The following is a 16081-nucleotide window of genomic DNA, read 5'->3' on the forward strand; positions in this document are numbered from 1 at the left end:
TATAATCGTATAAACACATATTTCAAATATCTTATTAATATGCAACTGTCCTATTTGTGTAATTAATTAGTATATGCTCTGATATGTTGTAAGAATTGAAATTAAGGAAATACGAATATAAAAGACATAAAAAAATGTGACAAAGGAAATATAATAAGTTTTATATAAAGTTATAAATAATTTAATTTCTTAAAAATAACAATAGTTAATTAAGTTTCATTTGTTCTATTGCAAAAAATAAATAGCTTTTTTATATTATTTCATTTATAAATATAAAATCTAATAAGCAATGTGGACTCGCATTTCGTTTAATTTAGTTAAGTTGATAATAATGTTCAGAATGCGCAGGTTTATTGTAGTGTTTCTATTGTCAGTGCTAATATCTAAAAGTTATGGTGCTAGAATTTTGGCCGTGATTCCAACTGCATCTATAAGTCATCAAGTAGTTTTCCGTCCTTTGACCCAAGAGCTAGCTAGGAGGGGTCATGAAGTCACCATCATCACTCCAAATCCAGCGTTCTCAACAGAAGATCGTCCGGTAAACTTGACAGAAATAGATGTGCACGATGTTACTTATTCGTACATGAAGCCAAGTTTAGAGAAACTCAATGAAAGATTCGGAAGCAGAGAAACAATATTTAACATCATTGAAGGTATGACAACGATGATGAGAAATTTTGTGGAAATACAAGTTCAATCGGAGCCAGTACAGACTCTGATCAATAATACAGATAAGGATTATTTTGATCTGTTACTTATTGAAGCATGTGGGAGGCAGTATATTTCGTTCTCACATTTATTTAATGCGCCTGTTGTTCTTGCAAGCTCATTTGGTATGATGTTAGGTAATGCTGAGATTATCGGTGCTCCAAATCATCCATTTTTATATCCACCTTCTATGCGTCGACGTTTATTTAATTTGACATTTTGGGACAAGGTGTCCGAATTGTATACCCATTATCGCCTAATGAATTTTTGGTATTCCCAAGAAACAAAGGAACGTGAAGTTTATGTTAAATATTTTGGTAAAGATATGCCAACATATGACGAATTATATGATAAGGTTGACATGCTTTTTTTGAACATTCATCCATTATGGAGTAATAGACAACCACTGCCGCCGAATGTGATTTCAATGTGGGGAATCCATAAGAACCCGGAAAAAACTCTTCCCAAGGTCAGTCATTATTATGCTTTAATCATTAGAAACTAAATTGCACGATTGCTTCTTCTTGGAACATATTGAAAAGCATAAATAGTACGTACAAGTGCTGCAAACTAGACTATAAAATAATTCTTTATAATTATTTAAATATTGATTTTGAGCAAAGGGTTGCTTTGAACGAAAATCACTGTAATAATGTTTGATTTGCCTTTTGGCAAAGCTCACAATACTAATAAAATATCTTTGAACGACACCGGAAACTATTTAGAAATAATTTTGATTTAGACCTAAGAAGCAATATGCAAATTACGAGTAAAATTATGTATAGTGTAGGTATTAGAATAAAATAAAATTTGAGTTATATGAAGCTGATTTAATTTTTTTTTAGGAGCTACAATCATATTTAGATTCTTCTAAAAAGGGTGTAATATATTTAAGTTTCGGTTCAAATGTTCGCTCCTCACAGTTGCCAAATGAAACAATACAGATGTTCCTAAATGTGTTTGCCAAATTACCTTATGAAGTCCTATGGAAATGGGAAACAAATGAACTTCCAGGAAAAACAGACAATATCAAAACAGCGCAGTGGCTACCGCAATCGGATCTTTTAAGTGAGTTGTAACAGTACAAATGGCTAAAATCCAATTCAGGTTTAACATATTATGGTTAGTAACGAATTAATTTAAGGGTAAACAATTAAAACACTAATACATAAATTACAGGGCATCCAAATATAAAATTATTTATAACGCAAGGAGGATTACAATCAACAGATGAAGCACTTAGTGCCGGAGTTCCACTTGTCGGCATACCAATGTTTGCTGACCAATGGTACAATGTTGAATTGTACGAATATCATAAAATTGGTCAGGCGCTTTATATGGAAACAATAACTGAAGAAAAACTATTACATGCTATACATACTGTCATTGATAATATAAGGTGGGTATCGGTTGGTATTTGTAACTAAATTTCAGGTTAACTACCGAAAATCCGACAGTTTACTGATAAGGACACAGCTAAAATTGTGTATCATAGCTACTTTCATAGCATTATGTCGTACGGTATTTTACTCTGGGGTGCTGCTGCAGAGGTTCAATCCATATTTGTGCTGCAAAAGCGGGCTGTTCGGGGTATTTGATATGTTTCTCCGAGGGAGTCGGTACGGAATAAGTTTAAGGAATTAAATATTATGACACTATCTGGTCAATATATTCTTGAAGCCTTGTTGTATGTCCAAAAAAATATAAACGATTTTAAAACAAATGGTGACTTTCACCAGTATAATACGCGAAATAGAACTAATTTGACTGTACGACCAACCAGGCTCCAAAAGATAAACCACTCCTTATATGGAAATTGTATCCGTTTTTACAACAAACTCCCAAGCGAAATTAGAGAATTATCATTAAATAAATTCAAAGCCGTCGTTAAACGAAAATTAATCAACAAAGCTTTTTATAAATTTGAGGACTACTTAAACGATCCTAATCCTTGGGATTGAATTGCTCCAGTTCAAACAATTTGTATGACAATACTTGGCGATTAAAAAGAGTGGCGGAAAGTTTCTTGCCAGTTCTTCTTACCCGCTCTACGCCCTTGCGTGTTCACAACCAGATGAGACTCCTGCCCGTGTGCTCTATAAAAAAAGGTCTATCAGGATTTTGCTTCAATGATTTCATAACAAGAAATGACGCCACTAATAATTTTCAAAAGACTTTTATTCATCTCACAATTGCACAATTAGAAAATCGGTATATTGATAGAACAATGGATATTGATAATAATATAAATTGAGCAATCCAAATGTTTTGCAAACTACATTGTTTTAGGTTCCTCTCTCATATTGGTCTCATATTTTTGGGCCTTTTTCATTCACAAATTGTTGCGGTTTAAAAATACTTTCTGTGGATTAAGAAGCGCAACACTTTCTATTTTCAAACTCTCAATTTTCTTTCAGTTACAAAGAAAACGTAATAAAACTTCGTGAATTATTGAATGATCAACCAGAGAGTCCTTTAGAGAGATCAGTGTGGTGGATAGAATACGTCCTGAGGCATGGTGGGGCGAAGCATCTACGGGCACCGAATGCTAACATGCCCATGTACGAGTTCTATGAAATAGAATTTTTACTTAAATTAACGGCGCTGGTACTTTTATCCTGTACAGTACTTATTGCAACTTTGTATTATATGTATTTAGGATTAACTTTAGGCTTACGTAAGCCTAAACTTAAATCTTGTTAAAATATATATTTGATAATATTATATTTGTTTTATGTTTCGTACAGTATCAGTATCAGTAAAGATCGAATAAAATAATTATTAGTTAGAATGTTCACTAAAACTGTAATAATTTAGTTTAAGTTCGAAATAACTTTTGTGAATTAAGATATTAAACTGTCCAATTATTAAAATATTTCAAACGAAGTGTTGTATTTACAACAAATAAACAAACGCGGACATCCAAATTTACATCGTTCAATTTTTTTTTAGTTTTTAGCCATTCAACCAGTTTTATGTTACATTCATAGATATTAAGGGAATAAATATTCAGGATTTTATTCAGCTTATTATACAACATTGGTATAATAGATAACTTTTATACCAGACCATGTAAAATACATGCCATATCAACTTGAAAGATTTAACATTATGATTGAAGAATATGGGAGCATGGGATTTTGCGCAACACAAACATGTTCTTAAATCTTGACACATTATTATCTTATGAAACATTCTACTGAATGGTGTTTAATCATCACCACACCACTCGTTTTGTACCTATAAAAATAATATCGGCCTAATTTATTTCTTAACAATTAAGTATACAGTATTCACAATTTTCTTACCCTACATAATAATAATAATAATTAAAAATTTATAAATAGAAAATTAAAACAAATTAAAAAAAAATCCAGCTCTGGGGTCCATGATAAGTACTATTTACCTGGCGCCAACTTAAATCTTTTATTAGCGCCTGTGCACTTAAACCCCATGGCCCAAGAGTATCTACTCCATGCCTCTTATATTTGAGCCGTTTATTATTTCCGCCTATTTATTTTTTGTTTGTTTATTTATTTATTTCATTTTTTAGTACAATAATTGTATTTGTCATACATTAGGTTTACTACAGTTATATCATTCTTATCAATTGAGATGTGCTCAATGATCCTTATCATTTCAACAATTGTTTCACATACTCCAAACAATATTTGGGTTCACATTTTATATTATTTAATGGGTATTAGCCAACTCAGCTTTAAATTCGTGCGTTCAAACCCCCTCTGCGCAAGTAAATACACAGCAACGGCGTGAGAAGCTCGCTAAAGTGGTTGACGGTTGTTTTTTACCAAGCAAATGTCCCCACGTACAAGTCCAACGTTCCGATGGGTGTCCTTCAAGAAACTGGCTTCGAATTGATGGAACATCCTCGAACGTCATCATGTATCTAGTTATAGTTATGTGATCTATTTATTATTTATTTATTACCTACTTCCGCGGTTAAAGGAACTTCCTGGGGGCCTAAGATTTGTTGACGTAGTAGTCGCCGCGGTACATGAGGTTTAAGGAATTAAAAAAAAGTTAAGCTGTAGAAAAAATATATACAAAGTGTATCTAAAGATAATTGCGTCGTACTTGTTATGACTTTAATAAATCACCGCTATTATATTCATTTAAACACGTGTTTCAAATATCTTATTAATATACCACTGTCCTATTTGTCTAATTAATTATTATAAGCTCTGATATGTTGTAAGAATTGACATTAAGGAAATACGATTATAAAAGACATAAAAAAACGTGACAAAGAAAATATAATAAGTTTTATATATAATTATAAAAACAATATTTTCTTTAAAAATATACATACAATAGTATTAAGTTTATTTTGTTCTATTGCAAGAAATAAAAAGGCTTTTTTATAATATTTCATTTATAAATATAAAATTTAATAAGCAATGTGGACTCGCGTTTTGTTTAGTTTAGTTTAGTTGATAATAATGTTCAGAATGCGCAGGTTTATTTTAGTGTTTCTCTTGTCAGTGCTAATATCTAAAAGTTATGGTGCTAGAATTTTAGCCGTGATTCCAACTGCGTCTATAAGTCATCAAGTAGTTTTCCGTCCTTTGACTCAAGAGCTAGCTAGGAGGGGTCATGATGTCACCATCATCACTCCAAATCCAGCGTTCACAAAAGAAGACAGTCCGGAAAACTTGACAGAAATAGATGTGCACGATGTTACTTATTCGTATATGAAGCCAAGTTTAGAGAAACTCAATGAAAGATTCGGAAGCAGAGAAACAATATTTAACGTCATAGAAGGTATGACAACGATGATGAGAAATTTTGTGGAAATACAAGTTCAATCGGAGCCAGTACAGACTCTGATCAATAATACAGATAAGGATTATTTTGATCTGTTACTCATTGAAGCATGTGGGAGGCAGTATATTTCGTTCTCACATTTATTTAACGCGCCTGTTATTCTTGGAAGCTCGTTTGGTATGATGTTAGGTAATGCTGAGATTATCGGTGCTCCAAATCATCCATTTTTATATCCATCTTCGTTTCTTACCACTTTACCACGTTTAATGAATTTGACATTTTGGGACAAGGTGTCCGAACTGTATACCCAATATCGCCTAATGAATTTTTGGTATTCCCAAGAAACAAAGGAACGTGAAGTTTATGTTAAATATTTTGGTGAAGATATGCCAACATATGACGAATTATTTAATAAGGTTGACATGCTTTTTTTGAACATTCATCCATTATGGAGTAATAGACAACCACTGCCGCCGAATGTGGTTTCAATGTGGGGAATCCATAAGAACCCGGAAAAGCCTCTTCCCAAGGTCAGTCATTATTATACTTAAGTTATTGGAAACTAAATTGCTCGATTGCTTCTTCTCGGGACATATTGAAAAGCATAAATATACAAGTGCTGCAAACTAGGCTACAAAATAATTCATTATAATTATTTAAATATTGGTTTTGAGCACAGAGTTGCTTTGAACGAAAAACACTGTAATAAGGTTTGATTTGCCTGTTGGCAAAGGTCACAAGGCAAATTAAACATCTTTCAACAACACCGGAAAATATTTAGAAATAATTTTGAATTAGACCTTAGAACCAATATGCTAATTAATCAAATTATGTAAAGTGTAGTTATTAGAATTAAATTAAATTAGTGTTATATGAATCTGATTTCGATTTTGCAGGAGTTACAATCATATTTAGATTCTTCTAAAAGGGGTGTGGTTTATTTAAGTTTTGGTTCAAATGCTCGCTCCTCACAGTTGCCAAAAGAAACAATACAGATGTTCCTAAATGTGTTTGCCAAATTACCTTATGAAGTCCTATGGAAATGGGAAACAAATGAACTTCCAGGAAAAACAGACAATGTTAAAACAGCTCAGTGGCTACCGCAATCGGATCTTTTAAGTAAGTGAACAGTATAAATGCCTAAAATCCAACTCACGTATAACATATAGCTAGTAACGAATTAATTTAATGGTAAACAATTAAAACACTAATACATAAATTACAGGGCATCCAAATATAAAATTATTTATAACGCAAGGAGGATTACAATCAACAGATGAAGCACTCAGTGCCGGAGTACCACTTGTCGGTATACCAATGCTTGGTGATCAATGGTACAATGTTGGATTGTACGAATATCATAAAATTGGTCAGGCGCTTTATATGGAAACAATAACTGAAGAAAAACTATTACATGCTATACATACTGTCATTGATAATATAAGGTGGGTATTGGTTGGTGGTGGGTATTTGAAACTAAATTTCAGTTTAAATACCGAAAGTCCTTACTTAGGAAAAATAAACAAAGGCTGAAAACTCTCTTGCGAGCCTTCTAACACAGTGAGTGTCTACTGTCTATGAGTGGTGGTAGCACTTACAATCAGATGAGACTCCTGCCCGTTTGCTCTATAAAAAAAAGGTCAATCAGGATTTTGCTTCAATGATTTCATAACAAAAAATGACGCCACTAATAATTTTCAAAAGACTTTTATTCATCTCACAATTGCACAATTAGAAAATCGGTATATTGATAGAACAATGGATATTGATAATAATATAAATTGAGCAATCCAAATGTATTGTAAGCTACATTGTTTTAGGTTCCTGCAACTGTTTCAATCTCTCTCATATTCGTCTCATATTTTTGGACATTTTTCATTCACAAATTGTTGCGGTTCAAAAATACTTTCTGTGGGTTAAGGAGCGCAACACTTTCTATTTTCAAACTCTCAATTTTCTTTCAGTTACAAAGAAAACGTAATAAAACTTCGTGAATTATTGAATGATCAACCAGAGAGTCCTTTAGAGAGATCAGTGTGGTGGATAGAATACGTCCTGAGGCATGGTGGGGCGAAGCATCTACGGGCACCGAATGCGAACATGCCCATGTACGAGTTCTATGAAATAGAATTTTTACTTAAATTAACGGCGCTGGTACTTTTATCCTGTGTAGTAATTATTGCAACTTTGTATTATATGTATTTAGGATTAACTTCAGGCTTACGTAAGCCTAAACTTAAATCTTGTTAAAATATATATTTAATAATATTATATTTGTTTTATGTTTCGTACAGTAGTCAGCTTATTATACAACATTGGTATAATAGATTACTTTTATACCAGACCGTGTAGAAATACATGCCACATCAACTTGAAAGATTTAATATTATGATTGGAGAATATGGGAGCATGGGCTTTTGCCCAACACAAACATGTTCTTAAATCTTGACACATAATTATCTTATGAAACATTCTATTGAATGGTTTTTAATCTTCACCACACCACTCGTTTTGTACCTTTAAAAGTAATATCGGCCTAATTTATTTCTTAACAATTAAGTATACAGTATTTACAATTTTCTTAACCTACATAATTATAATAATAATTAAAAATTTATTAATAGAAAATGAAAACAAATTTAAAAAAACTTGGTCCCTGTGGCAGTGTAGGTACCTTTAGCGCTGGCAGCATTTCCTTGCTGTATTGCGATACTTATTCATTGAGCGAGGAATACACCAGCTCTGGGGTCAACGATAGGTACTATTTACCTGGCTCCAACTTAAATCTTTTATTAGCGCCTGTGCACTTAAACCCCACGGCCCTAGAGTATCTACTCCATGCCTCTTATATTTGAGCCGTTTACTATTTTCTGCCTGTTTATTTTTTGTTTGTTTATTTATTTATTTTAATTTTTTAGTACAATAATTGTATTTGTCATACATTAGGTTTACTACAGTTATATCATTCTTATCAATTGGGATGTCCTCAATGACGCTTATCATGTCAACAATTGTATCACATACTCCATACAATATTTGGGTTCACATTTTATATTGTTTAATGGGTATTAGCCAACTCAGCTTTAAATTGGTGCGTTCAAACCCCCTCTGCGCAAGTTAAATATACAGCAACTGCGTGAGAAGTTCTCTAAAGTGGTTGACGGTTGTGTTTTACCAAGCAAATGCCCCCAATAACAAGTCCAGAGTTTCGATGGGTGACATTCAAGAAACTGGCTTCGAACTATAACTATAATGCACCTGGTTATAACTATGTGATTTCTATCTATTAACTGATTCATTGTGATTATTACCTACTTCCGGATTAAAGGAACTTCTCAGGGACCTTAGATCTGATGAAATTTAAGAGATGTTAAGCCTTAGAAAAAATATAAACAAAGTGTATCTGAAGATAATTGCGTCGTACTTATTATGACTTTTATAAATCTAGCGGTGATTATATTCGTTTAAACACGAGTTTCAAATATCTTATTAATATACCACTGTCCTATTTGTCTAATTAATTAGTATAAGCTCTGATATGTTGTAAGAATTGACATTAAGGACATACGATTATCAAAGACATAAAAAAACGTGACAAAGGAAATATAATAAGTTATAATATATATAATTATTATAAATTATTTATTTTCTTAAAAATATACATAATTAAGTTTAATTTGTTCTATTGCAAGAAATAACAAGGATTTTTTATTTTGTTTCATTTATAATAATTATAAAAGCTATTAAGAAGTACTATAATTATCTAATATGCAATGTGGACTCGCGTTTTGTTTAGTTTAGTTTAGTTGATAATAATATTCAGAATGCGCAGGTCTATTTTAGTGTTTCTATTGTCAGTGCTAATATCTAAAAGTTATGGTGATAGAATTTTGGCCGTGATTCCAACAGCGTCTATAAGTCATCAAGTAGTTTTCCGTCCTTTGACCCAAGAGTTAGCTAGGAGGGGTCATGAAGTCACCATCATCACTCCAAATCCAGCGTTCACGACAGAGGACCGTCCGGAAAACTTGACAGAAATAGATGTGCACGATGTTACTTATACGTATTTGAAACCAAGTTTAGAGAAACTCAATGAAAGATTCGGAAGCAGAGAAACAATATTTAAAGTCATAGAAGGTTTGTCAACGATGATGGGAAAATTTGTGGAAATACAAGTTCAATCGGAGCCAGTACAGAATCTGATCAATAATACAGATAAGGATTATTTTGATCTGTTACTCATTGAAGCATGTGGGAGGCAGTATATTTCGTTCTCACATTTATTTAACGCGCCTGTTGTTCTTGGAAGCTCGTTTGGTATGATGTTAGGTAATGCTGAGATTATCGGTGCTCCAAATCATCCATTTTTATATCCACCTTCTATGCGTCAACGATTATTGAATTTGACATTTTGGGACAAGGTGTCCGAATTGTATACCCATTATCGCCTAATGAATTTTTGGTATTCCCAAGAAACAAAGGAACGTGAAGTTTATGTTAAATATTTTGGTGAAGATATGCCAACATATGACGAATTATATAATAAGGTTGACATGCTTTTTTTGAACATTCATCCATTATGGAGTAATAGACAACCACTGCCACCGAATGTGGTTTCGATGTGGGGAATCCACAAGAACCCGGAAAAGCCTCTTCCCAAGGTCAGTCATTACTATGCTTTAATAATTAGAAACTAAATTGCTCGATTGCTTCATCTTGGAACGTATTGAAAAGCATAAATAGTACATACAAGTGCTGCTAACTAGGCTAAAAAATATTTTTTATAATTATTTAAATATTGGTTTTGAGCAAAGGGTTGCTTTGAACGAAAATCACTGTAATAATGTTTGATTTGCCTTTTGGCAAAGCTCACAAGGCAAATTAAACATCTTTCAACAACACCGGAAAATATTTAGAAATAATTTCGAATTAGACCTTAGAACCAATATGCAAATTAATAAAATTATGTAGAGTGTAGTTATTAGAATTAAATTAAATTAGTGTTATATGAATCTGATTTCGATTTTTTTGCAGGAGATACAATCATATTTAGATTCTTCTAAAAATGGTGTAGTTTATTTAAGTTTCGGTTCAAATGCTCGCTCCTCACAGTTGCCAAAAGAAACAATACAGATGTTCCTAAATGTGTTTGCCAAATTACCTTATGAAGTCCTATGGAAATGGGAAACAAATGAACTTCCAGGAAAAACAGACAATGTTAAAACAGCTCAGTGGCTACCGCAATCGGATCTTTTAAGTGAGTGAACAGTATAAATGCCTAAAATCCAACTCACGTTTAACATAATATGGCTAGTAACGAATTAATTTAAGGGTAAACAATTAAATCACTAATACATAAATTACAGGGCATCCAAATATAAAATTATTTATAACGCAAGGAGGATTACAATCAACAGATGAAGCAATCACTGCCGGAGTACCACTTGTCGGCATACCAATGCTTGGTGATCAATGGTACAATGTTGAATTGTACGAATATCATAAAATTGGTCAGGCGCTTTATATGGAAACAATAACTGAAGAAAAACTATTACATGCTATACATACTGTCATTGATAATATAAGGTGGGTATTGGTTGGTGGTGGGTATTTGAAACTAAATTTCAGGTTAACTACCGAAATTAAGGACTTAGGAAAAATAAACAAAAGCCGGAAACTTTCTCAGTGTCTACTGTCTATGGGTTAGTATCACTTACAATCAGATGAGACTCCTGCCCGTGTGCTCTATAAAAAAAAGGTCTATCAGGATTTTGCTTCAATGATTTCATAACAAGAAATGACGCCACTAATAATTTTCAAAAGACTTTTATTCATCTCACAATTGCACAATTAGACAATTAGGTACAGCCAAATTGATATATTGATAGAACAATGGATATTGATAATAATAGAAATTGACCAATCCAAATGTTTTGCAAGCTACATTGTTTTAGGTTCCTGCAACTGTTTCAATCTCTCTCATATTCGTCTCATATTTTTGTACCTTTTTCATTTACAAATTGTTGCGGTTCAAAAATACTTTCTTTTGGTTAAGGAGCGCAACACTTTCTATTTTCAAAATCTAAATTTTCTTTCAGTTACAAAGAAAACGTAATAAAACTTCGTGAATTATTGAACGATCAACCAGAGAGTCCTTTAGAGAGATCAGTGTGGTGGATAGAATACGTCCTGAGGCATGGTGGGGCGAAGCATCTAAGGGCACCGAATGCTAACATGCCCATGTACGAATTCTATGAAATAGAATTTTTACTTAAATTAACAGCGCTGGTACTTTTATCCTGTGTAGTACTTATTGCAACTTTGTATTATATGTATGTAGGATTAACTTTAGGCTTACGTAAGCCTAAACTTAAATCTTGTTAAAATATATATTTAATAAAGTAATATTTGATTTTTGTTTCGTACAGTATTAGAAACAGTACAGATCGAATAAAATAATTATTAGTTAGAATGTTTGCTAACACTGTAATAATTTAGTTTTAGTTCTTAATAACTTTTGTGAATTAAGATATTAATCAGTCCAATTATTAAAATATTTCAAACGAAGTGTTGTATTTACAACAAATAAACAAACGCGGACATGAAATACAGATATGCAAATTAACGTCGTTTACTTAATTTATAATAACATTTAGTCACAAGCGAAGCGTTTAGCGTTTAATTATATTAATCACAACGTTAATTGCAAAACTCGTGGACTGCTAGACTGCTTCAACTTGTATGATGAAGGTTTTTATGGAAAGAAAATTTGTCAAATATTAAAAACAATAAAAGTTGAAAAAAATTGTTTTATTTAGTAGGTTATTTAGTACTTTCGTAGGTTTTTATTTTGAAAATTGTTCTGGTTGTTGGGTCTAATGTATGCCGATTTCTCACGATGTTTATCTTTTACCATACTAGCCATTGATGCCTACGTAGAATGAAAAGTCCATAGGTGCATACAGAGTTTAATTCTCTAACGTCAGAGAATGGCACCACAAGGCCAACACTGCCCAATATTAGCTATACTATAGTTAGAACAATGTATATGTATCTCGAATATCGCTATAAACAGACATTGTTAAAGAAATATTTTTTTTAGGATAATGAAAGCAAAATCAACTCGAAAATGCTTCTTCAAATTTTTTTTTTTACGTATAAATAAAAAATAAAAAGTTTAACAATCATTTATAAAATAATACGCAGAATTACAATACATTTTAGTGAATAGTTAAAGCGCATGAAATTGTTTCATATTATGATTTAGTTAATTGAATAATTAATGAATATTAATAAGTCTAATTATCAAATTGCACAATAACCATTAGTGATAAATAATAACTGATGCCTAATGGACGTACTAACTATTAATTTTAGTGTACGATAAATGACATCTAATTATTTATAGCCAGCAAGGTAACACATAAGAAAAAGAAAGCATTTATACAAATTTAACCAATAAGTTTACCAACAAAAATATTACAAAAAGGCCATAAATAATAAAGCATAGCAAAAAGAACGTAAGTAAGTGATAACACAATGCCCTTCCGGTAATCGGATGTGCGATCCGGAAAAATATCAACATTGTTCGAGCCCTGCAGCCGATTGCACATTCTAGCCATTCTGTTTTGCGAAGAACCCCAAGTTATTGTGGAGATAAAAAATGTATCCGCTTTTTTGTAACGTTTTAGACCTGGTATGAGGTGAGTCCAGCATATTGTTGCTGCTAAATGCTAACTCGAGTAAGATCTGTGGCGGTTGTTGGGATATTTATATTAATTAAATACCTTGTTCAAATCTTAGTGACAACTGTCTATGGTTAAAGACAACAGCCTTGCGATTCTGTAACTCACTTTTCGAACTCACACAGCGGTTTTCACAGCGGCGGTCGCGCTCAAATCAGTCGTAAAGCAGTCATTTTATGATTTGGCATTCTGTTAATTGGGAGCTTGTAGTTTATTGTTTATCAGAGTTACAGAATCGCAAGGCAGCTTCTTGCTTATTGTCGACGCTGGACAAATAAAAACTGTAAAATGAGATAAATATTTGCTCTTTAAACACGGCACATCCCTTACCTATTATGAATATTAGTGTATTACATGTTTAAACAGACATATTTGAAAAACGCTGGAGGAACCTGTAACAGTGAAGGGTTTCCGATCAACGGTACTGAAGCTAGTCTATTAGGATTACAAGAAAAAAAATTATATTACAATTTAAAGTTACTCTAATTTTGTAATAATTGGAATTTAACGGGCTGATAATTCTAATAATAATTTGTATAATGCGTCTAGGAATAATTCCCTATTATTATTAACAAGGTTTATTTTAAATCTCCACATCAAAATAGACAAAATATTTTAAATCTTTATTTCTCTCTTTTAGTATATAATCTTGTTTGATGGAACATTATTTACAGTTCATCGCGTCCGCTCCCGCTGTAGTCTAGCCACGTCAAAGCGTACATTTCGTATAAATCGTCGTAAGACTCCTAGCGAAATAATCGTATTCTCGCTTCATTTGTTTACTCGTTCCGTGTAATTTGCTATCTACGTAATCACCGTGTTTTACGGAATTGATTACGGTTTGAATAACCGATTTCGCGATTTCACGGATTCAACATATAGCTTTGTTTTACAAAGTATTCAAAATCACAAACAGCAGTTGGTTATGCGGAAAACTAAGAATCATAAAAAAGGTAGCTGACTCAACAAACGTTAATTTTTCATTACAGTAATACGCAATATCAATTTTAAATAATGGGGATTTATTATGTAATCCAAATCATAAAAATAGGATAGGCTGCCCTTATCACTTATTTACCACCTCAGACCAACCAGACCATAAAAAATAAATAAATCAATGGCGCTACAACCTTTTTAGGTCTGGGCCTCAGATTTATGTAACTGTTTCATTATCATTTTGATTAGCCTTCTGTGCATGAGGCCGTTTGACTTTTTGGGTCTAAGGCAAGCCGGTTTCCTCACGATGTTTTCCTTCACCGTTCGAGCGAATGTTAAATGCACACATCGAAAGAGTCCATTTGTGCACAGCCAGGGATCGAACCTACGACCTCAGGGATGAGATGACGCTGAAGCCACTAGGCCAACACTGCCAACCAGACCATAGTACACGAAAAATTCTAAAAATCCGCGATAAATAAACCACTAGTATACAATTCGTTTCAGATAAAAGTTTCATATTTGGCGACAGGTTTATTTTTTCTAAACATAATAAACCTCAAAGACGAAAATCGAGGCTCGTATCGGCAAAAAACTGTCCCGAATTCCATTATAGGATTTACGAATTTGCGTGCCTTAGTGACGATATTTCAGGGCTAAACCGTAATATTTTCACATTCATTTTGAATCCATAATAAAATATTAGCTATTTCTAAGTAAATGGGAATGTAATAGCTTATACTCCTGAGAAAAATCTCTTAATCGAGGCAAACTTTCTTTTGCTCTACTGGGAAATAGCTATTCGATTTTCTGACTTTTACGTTGACTACTCAACTGCGAACGAAATAAAATGAAACCAGAAATTTGATTTTCATAAATTATTCATCTACCAAGATTTTACAGTTGATAACGTATTGGCTGCTTCAAAGCATATTGAATGTTATTATTTTAATGTGTCCATAAATTACCAATTGATTTATAGGTTGAAATTGTTATTATATATATGTACAGTTGTTAAGGAAACGCATTCACAGTAATCAAATAAGTGTTTTATTTTGATAAAAATATTTAAGATCTAAGATCTTTGGAGTGTCACTGGGAAACACCAATCTACATATATCTTTCTCTTATTATTTTTTTCTTTTTCTAAAACTTCAGACTAAATGACCTTAGTTATCTAATTTTATTTTATACTACCGGACCCGACAGACGTTGTCCTGCATGATATTTCAAGCGATTAGGATATTAAACAAAGTATAGAAGTACCGTCTGCCGCGCTATCTGCCGGGCTGATTTGTGAATCTAAATTCTAAACCATCCAAACGCATACAAATTCATTCAAATCGGTACAGCTTTTAAGAGTAGTTCAGTGAAACACACGTAAAGTATAATTATATATTATATATAAATATTTATATATTTTTATTATTTATTATAATCTTTTTTAAGTCAATATATTGTTGCTCTATATTATATTAGCTGGCGGTAGCTTTTCGCTTTAAGCCGAATTAAATCACTATTACTCAATGAACTTTATATTATACGTGTGTTAAATTTAATTATATTATTAAATTACGAGATTTTTATGTAATGAAACTGAAAATCCTCATTTTCGTTAATGGGGTAAGCGTCTCAGGTTTCGAAACAGCAAATTTCGTGTTATCTCAGTACTGCCCAATAAACGTACTTTAAGCTGAGAGTTGAGATAAGGTAACGACTAACAGGGTTGAAAGATTAATAATTACTTAAATTTATAAGAAACCTGGAGGTGAGAGTAAAGTTAAAATAACTACGACTTTATTCTTTGCTTTCGCTTTTCTCTGTTCACTGCTGAAATGCTGCTGCTTGTGGTGACTGGTCGTATGACGTGTATGCGATGATGTTGGTTATGTCGACTATGTGTTTGC

General features: G+C 32.5%; 3 protein-coding genes across 3 annotated transcripts; all 3 read left to right on the forward strand.

The window, feature by feature from the left end:
• Nucleotides 1-301: 301 nt before the first annotated feature.
• Nucleotides 302-3639, forward strand: LOC125059359 (UDP-glucosyltransferase 2-like). Its single transcript, XM_047663754.1, has 4 exons — nucleotides 302-1177; nucleotides 1554-1776; nucleotides 1888-2107; nucleotides 3126-3639. Exons 1-4 carry the CDS (start codon nucleotides 332-334, stop codon nucleotides 3409-3411), a joined length of 1575 nt encoding a protein of 524 aa, XP_047519710.1. The 5' UTR covers nucleotides 302-331; the 3' UTR covers nucleotides 3412-3639.
• Nucleotides 3640-5147: 1508 nt separating this feature from the next.
• Nucleotides 5148-7775, forward strand: LOC125059358 (UDP-glucosyltransferase 2-like). The gene is made up of 4 exons (XM_047663753.1): nucleotides 5148-6023; nucleotides 6390-6612; nucleotides 6719-6938; nucleotides 7458-7775. The coding sequence occupies exons 1-4, from the start codon at nucleotides 5169-5171 to the stop codon at nucleotides 7741-7743; spliced, it is 1584 nt and encodes a 527-aa protein (XP_047519709.1). The 5' UTR covers nucleotides 5148-5168; the 3' UTR covers nucleotides 7744-7775.
• A 1495-nt stretch (nucleotides 7776-9270) lies between these two features.
• Nucleotides 9271-12291, forward strand: LOC125059360 (UDP-glucosyltransferase 2-like). The gene is made up of 4 exons (XM_047663755.1): nucleotides 9271-10154; nucleotides 10528-10750; nucleotides 10860-11079; nucleotides 11592-12291. The coding sequence occupies exons 1-4, from the start codon at nucleotides 9318-9320 to the stop codon at nucleotides 11875-11877; spliced, it is 1566 nt and encodes a 521-aa protein (XP_047519711.1). The 5' UTR covers nucleotides 9271-9317; the 3' UTR covers nucleotides 11878-12291.
• Nucleotides 12292-16081: the final 3790 nt, after the last annotated feature.

The sequence above is a fragment of the Pieris napi genome, chromosome 19 (genome assembly GCF_905475465.1).
Source record: "Pieris napi chromosome 19, ilPieNapi1.2, whole genome shotgun sequence".
In the NCBI taxonomy this organism is placed as follows: domain Eukaryota; kingdom Metazoa; phylum Arthropoda; class Insecta; order Lepidoptera; family Pieridae; genus Pieris; species Pieris napi.